Genomic DNA, 6038 nt, shown 5'->3' with positions numbered 1-6038 from the left:
CCCATCACCACCACAATTCCATTTTTGTTTTCACAGGTGCATCCACAGTCAGACGTTAAATATGCATGATTGTTTCCCTTGTGGTATAGCCGAGGCCCGAGACATGCCCTCCATTTACTCTTAACACTAGCATTCAGCAGATCGTTGCAGGGGTTTGATCAAGTTTGATTTGAACGGTCTGCTGAGTTGAGCTTTGATTTGCTGTTGACTGGGAGATAACGGGCATCCAAAGCCAGTCACAGCTCTCTTAGAAGATCCGGTGCCGAAGTTCTCAGGACTCTGTCAGGAAACTTGCTCTGACTTGTAACTTGTGTTTGCTGAAGGGAAGCCTCTTGCTCTTCTACTTAGAACTTCCTGCAGAGCTTAAAGCACTGGGTCAAAGTGTCTTTTTTATTTCATATTCCTTCTAGTTGTCACAAAGCCATTCATACATTTCATACAGGTTGAAAATAAGGCTTTTCTTATCTTGTATGTGCTTATTTATTTCCTCTCTAAATAGTAATTGGAGCACATGTAATCGGATGTTTGTTTTGTATTTTTAACATTGGCAGTACGTGTCATCTCACTTGCCCTGCTTAAGGTACCTCATTTGATGCTGTTTGGGAATCTACAGGTTATACTGGAGGATGTTATTTTCATTGAGAATAAAAATCAAGTGGTTCTTCCTTTCCCTGCTCCCCCCCTTATCAATGTAACAATAATTTGTTTATCACCTCAGAACCTGAGTTCCCCTCCAGTATTTGGATTTCACTAGAGGCTGGTGATGCAAAGTGAGGATAGTCACAGCACTGGGTAATCTCAGTATAAGCTGTAGAAATAAAATGGGATTTTTACTGTGGATAAAATTAATTTTTGTTTCTTTTTTTCTCTACTTCACCCCCATCCCCCCATAGAGGAAGTCTCGAAGGGAAAAGGGAACAGAAGAGTTACAAAGCTCTCTTGGAAGATCCAATGCTGAAGTTCTCTGGGCTGTATCAAGAAACTTGCTCTGACTTGTATGTGACCTGTCAGGTGTTTGCAGAAGGGAAGCCTCTTGCTCTTCCGGTTAGAACTTCCTACAAAGCTTTTAGCACTAGATGGAAGTAAGTGACTGCTTTTTAATTTCATATTCCTCTTAGTTACCTGTGCATCATTATACAAGTAAATCTATGGCTTTGTTATTTGTGACAAAAAGACTGGTTTTCTATTGTCTTTTTCAAATAACTAATGTTTCTTCAAGTCTCTGTATGGATTTAAAGTATTGCCCTGGCAGCACAAACCCAATCTTTATGTGTGATGGGTAAGTAATAGAATTGTTACGTCTGTGTTTGGGCATGGCATGCTGCTTAAATTCTGGGCTCTGGATAGCACACTTTCACACAGTTTACTGGTCAGACTGGTACTTTAGTCATCAAGCTGGAGTATTTTCCCCTTTGGTCTCTAGCCTTTTAATCTTGCTCAGGACAAGTGTTTGAATGGTTAAAGCCCAGAGGAAAATAGTCCATCTGCCTTTAGAAATTCATATTCTAAGGAATTCTCTTGGGTTGTATAAACTGATAGAGAGTGACTAGAATTCTAAAGCTTTATGACTAACAAAAAGTTTCTTTGCAGCTGGAATGAATGGCTGAAACTGCCTGTGAAGTATCCAGACCTGCCTCGCAATGCACAGGTGGCTCTGACCATTTGGGATGTATATGGACCCGGTAAAGCAGTTCCTGTGGGAGGAACCACCGTCTCGCTCTTTGGGAAATATGGGTATACTGTTTTTCCTTCTATGGTACAGATATGAATCTCACAAATAGTAAGGTGGCAGTGGTTACGAGAGTGGTTTTTTTAAACCAGGTTAACAGTTCCGTGTTTGAAAAATCAGGCACATAGATGTTTTACTGTCTTCCTGAGTGTAACTTCATTCATGCTACAGTGCTGTAAAATAAATAATCTTTTCTTGTATAATACCAAAATATAAGCTTTTTTTAAAGTCTGTAATCTTGCGTTTTAAGGTAGGAAATGCTGAAATCCCTTCATATCTATACATTTGTAATGCATGGATGCCAGTACTGATTACTTGATTGATTTCACTGGCTTGCAGTTGATGCAGTATTATTTATAAGGAATAAAGTGTAACTCAGTAAATCTAGAGTTTCCAGAATTAATGATCTGTGATCCAGTAGAGGGTGAGTTTAGTAAAACCGTGGATGATTACACTAAAATGGGAAGGATTACAGGTGTGCTGGAAGGTGACAATACATCAAAAGGATCTTGTCTAAGTGTAAAGGGGACTGAAGAAAATAGGATGCAGTTTAAGGAGAACTATGAGGCGCTGGTACTTTTTGCAACTGATTTTAGTCAAATGCAGAATGGGAACAGCTGCCCAGAAAAACAGAGGAAAAGCTTTGAGTTTTAGAGTGAATCTTAAGCTTTGCATGATTCAGCATCGTAATGCTCTTGTGAAATGTGCAAACACCACTGAATCTATAAACAACCTACAGGTGTGCACGGCAGGGACAAGGTTGTGTCCTCCTCTCTGTACTCATCCGCTTGCTGGGATATGCTCAGTTCTGTGTGACTGACTTTGAGCAAGTTGCTGACTACGGGGAGTCCAAGGGAGTCCCTAGCATTTACGGTTTAGCAAATAGGTGTGGTGGAAGACTAGTGAGGCTGAAGAATAGACTACAGGAACACTTTTCTAGTACGTAGATAGTGTTGGAAAATGAGGAAGCTAAACTGAAGTTCAGGGAAAGTTTGGTATTAGAAAAGCAGTTCTAGTGGTACTTGAATGCAGCAAATGACTAGGGAGAGGTTGTATCTCTGTGACTGAAGGTACTGCTTTGACAAAAATGTTGACACAGAGGCACAGAATCATAGAATTGCCTAGACTGGAAAAGATCTGTAAGATCATCTAGTCCAAACATTAACCTAACATGTCACGTTAGTTAGTCCCCCACTAAACCATGTCCCTAAGCACTACATCTACATGACTTTTAAAAACTTCCAGGAGTGGACCACTGTGCGGTGCAACCCATTCCAATGCCTAATGACCCTTTCAGTAAAGAAGTTCTTCCTAATACCCAATTTAAACCTCCCCTGGTGCAACTTGAGGCCATTTCCTCTTGTCCTATCACTTACCACTTGGCAGAAGACACCCACCCCCCCACCTCTCTACACCCTCCTGTCAGGGAGTGGTAGAGAGCTGTAAGGTCTCCCTGATCTTCCTCTTCTCCAGGCTGAACATTCCCAGCTCCCTCACCTGCTCCTCATAGGAATTGTTCTCCAGACCCTTCCCCAGCTCCGTTCCCTTCTCTGGACATGCTCCAGCATCTCAATGTCCTTCTTGTGGTGAGGGGCCCAAAACTGGACACGGTACTCAAGGTGTGACCTCACCAGTACCCAGTATAGGGTAAAATCACTTCCTTGGTCCTACTGCCCTACTAAGACATTGTCTTAGGGCAGAATATTGAAGTGGACCAATTGGACTGAGACCTAAAGACTACTACAAGTTTTCAAAGCATTAGAGCGTAGTTCCTGGAAAAAGATATAATTTATAAATTAAATTTACTTTTGTTTCCAGCATGTGGGGCCTGGGGGTAGTAGATGGACAGACAGCAACAAATAAGTTAAAAATGTTGTATTTGCTTGTAAATGGAAACCACTGTAGCAGTGTTACACAAAGGGATGTGTAAATTCAAGGCCGGGTGCTCCTTCCGGTTGGTATTTCTCATTCTTGATGGTTGACCTTTTAAAAGCGTTCCTTCCAGCTGTATTTACCTAAAGTTGTTACAGTCAAGTGACCACCTCTTATTGGCTAAAGGAACGCACTTGATTTCTTGGGGCATCTTTTATAGTTGGATCAGCACAAAAGTGCGAGGGGAGCAGGGTGTTGCGGAGAAGCGGTGTGGTCAGTTACCCTGCGAAGTTGTGTTCACTGCACGGTTTCAGTTACCAGTTTCAAGCATAGATGGAGAAAATGGTGTGTTGGGGGTTGTGGGGTTTTTATTTTTGTGGCAGCTCGGAAGGCTGCTTTATATCTCTTGACCTTCAAATGAAACTTAGGCAATTTTTTAGTTGATTTTTTTTTTCAGACTGGCAGACCTAAAGTCAGTCTTGTAATTTGCAAGTTAGGAGGAGCACTTGCCACTTCATTACAAATAATGAAACTGTGAAGGTCAAGCTCTGTCCTCAGTTTCCATTTGTAGCACCCCACTAACTTTGAGAATTATCCATTTTTCTTCTGCTTGCCAAATAAGTTATCTCAGACTTACTCATTTTGTTCTAAACTCCATGTGTCAGTAAAAATGAAGGCCATAGAGGGCACAAAGGTGCAAGGCGTTTTTGGTGTTATGTTAAATTGTACGTGGCAGTGGGTGCTTGTAGGTTTGGCAAAGGAAGCCACTTCCACTTTCTTGCATCTCTGCTGTACTTTGATCGCGGACAGCTGTATGATTTTGAATTTAATGATGCAGTTCTGAATTTTCTCTTGCAGTATGTTTCGTCAGGGAATGCATGATTTGAAAGTCTGGCCCAACGTAGAAGCTGATGGCTCGGAGCCCACCAGAACTCCTGGGAGAACCAGCAGCACAGTCTCTGAAGATCAGATGAGCCGCTTGGCGAAGGTAACAGAAGAGCACGTAGCCCTTGAGACGTGTGTGAAAAGCTTGCACTTTGGAGTGAAATGGTGACAGGATGCATGTGTTGTTTACTCTTGTGAAAGCTGTCTTCCCTTGGTTGTTTGACTGTTTCACAGGGTTTACACAGTAGACTGCATCATACTCATTTGCCACTGAAGTGTTTTTTGAAAGGGGACATAAAAATACCTTTTAATATACATAGCATTCTGTTGTAACAACTTAGCATCCTAATTCTTTGTAAAGAATGAAAACCTGAACCTGACTTGATGCTTGAAGCCAAAATTCCATCAGATTCAGTGAAAGCAGCTCCTAACAGGAAGTTGTGAGGACAGCCCAGTTTTTTCCAATAGCCATCCTTTAGATTTAGGACTGTCTGTTGTACTGTTCGGATGTGCATGACATACCTCTACGTTAGAGAACTGAAAAAATCAAGTTTAATTGATTCAAGCTCATGAATATGTGTGTATATTTGTATTTTCTTCTCCTGGCTGGATTGCAGAGTATATTTTTTCCATCAAAACTATTTCTGGAATTGACCAGTCCATGTTAGTTCTTGAACTGTTGAACTAGCTGATCTCTCGTTCTTCAGGTAACCTTACCCTAAGCTTGCTCTTGCTCAACTTACTTACCCAGTGGACTCCCCTGTGCTCCCTAGAAATACAAATAATGTTGAGTATTTCGGTTTTAGAATACTTGGGTGTGTTCTAGCCTCTTCTTCTGGCATATGGGAGATGAGGGCTCGAAGGAAGAGGAGGGAATTCTTTCACATCTCAGTTGAGGGTTCTAGTTAATGGCTAATAAAAAGCTGATATCACTGCCACTGTTCTCTTCTGAAGGCTGTTCTGGGAGATACTACGTTCCAGAAGATAAGAGTGTTTTCACTGATACTTTGTTGTGTTTGTTTATAACAACATTTTGCCATCAGACGCTAGGGCAGGGGAGTAGGGTTTCTGGGTAGTATGTCTGTGAGACCTGTCATTTGCACAGCTGTTTACACAGCAGCTGGGGTTCTTGTGGTGTGTCATTCCCAAACAGCAATCGTTTGGGCACAGTCAGCTTCAGTTTTTCTGTGGCTTACTCACCACTTGCTGAATGCCTCCTGATGGTACTGTATGGGAAGGTGTATTTAAGTACAGGTAAGAGGAGTAGGACTAATAAAACACAAGATGAGCTTGTGTGGACTTTCTTATTCTTGGTTGTGTTCATTGTACACCCTTGCTGATAAGCATTGTGCCATTGGTTAATGTCTGCTACCGGAGGACACCAGTGTGACCTCTGGTATAAGTAACTTTTGAGAAGAGCTTGCTGAAGGACCTTCTCTCCATCTGAAAGTTGACGTTTTGTTTTCTTGACACGCTTCTGAGTTGGTGTGTTTGTGTGTGTGTGGGTTGTTTATAGGGAATTTGTTTAAAATCAATGACTGGCTGCTGGAGG

General features: G+C 41.7%; 1 protein-coding gene across 1 annotated transcript; it reads left to right on the top strand.

Moving 5' to 3' along the window:
* Positions 1 to 893: 893 nt before the first annotated feature.
* On the top strand, positions 894 to 4589 carry LOC104517379 (phosphatidylinositol 3-kinase catalytic subunit type 3-like; the record flags this gene model as incomplete). The annotated part of the gene is made up of 3 exons (XM_010162016.1): positions 894 to 1082; positions 1591 to 1734; positions 4460 to 4589. Coding segments are annotated over 3 exons (463 nt in total), but the record flags the coding sequence as incomplete, so codon positions are not given.
* Positions 4590 to 6038: the final 1449 nt, after the last annotated feature.

Source organism: Eurypyga helias, unplaced genomic scaffold, assembly GCF_000690775.1.
Source record: "Eurypyga helias isolate BGI_N326 unplaced genomic scaffold, ASM69077v1 scaffold18742, whole genome shotgun sequence".
NCBI classification, from domain to species: domain Eukaryota; kingdom Metazoa; phylum Chordata; class Aves; order Eurypygiformes; family Eurypygidae; genus Eurypyga; species Eurypyga helias.
Note: the sequence above shows the minus strand (reverse complement) of the source record. Positions and strands in the feature narration are given on the sequence as shown.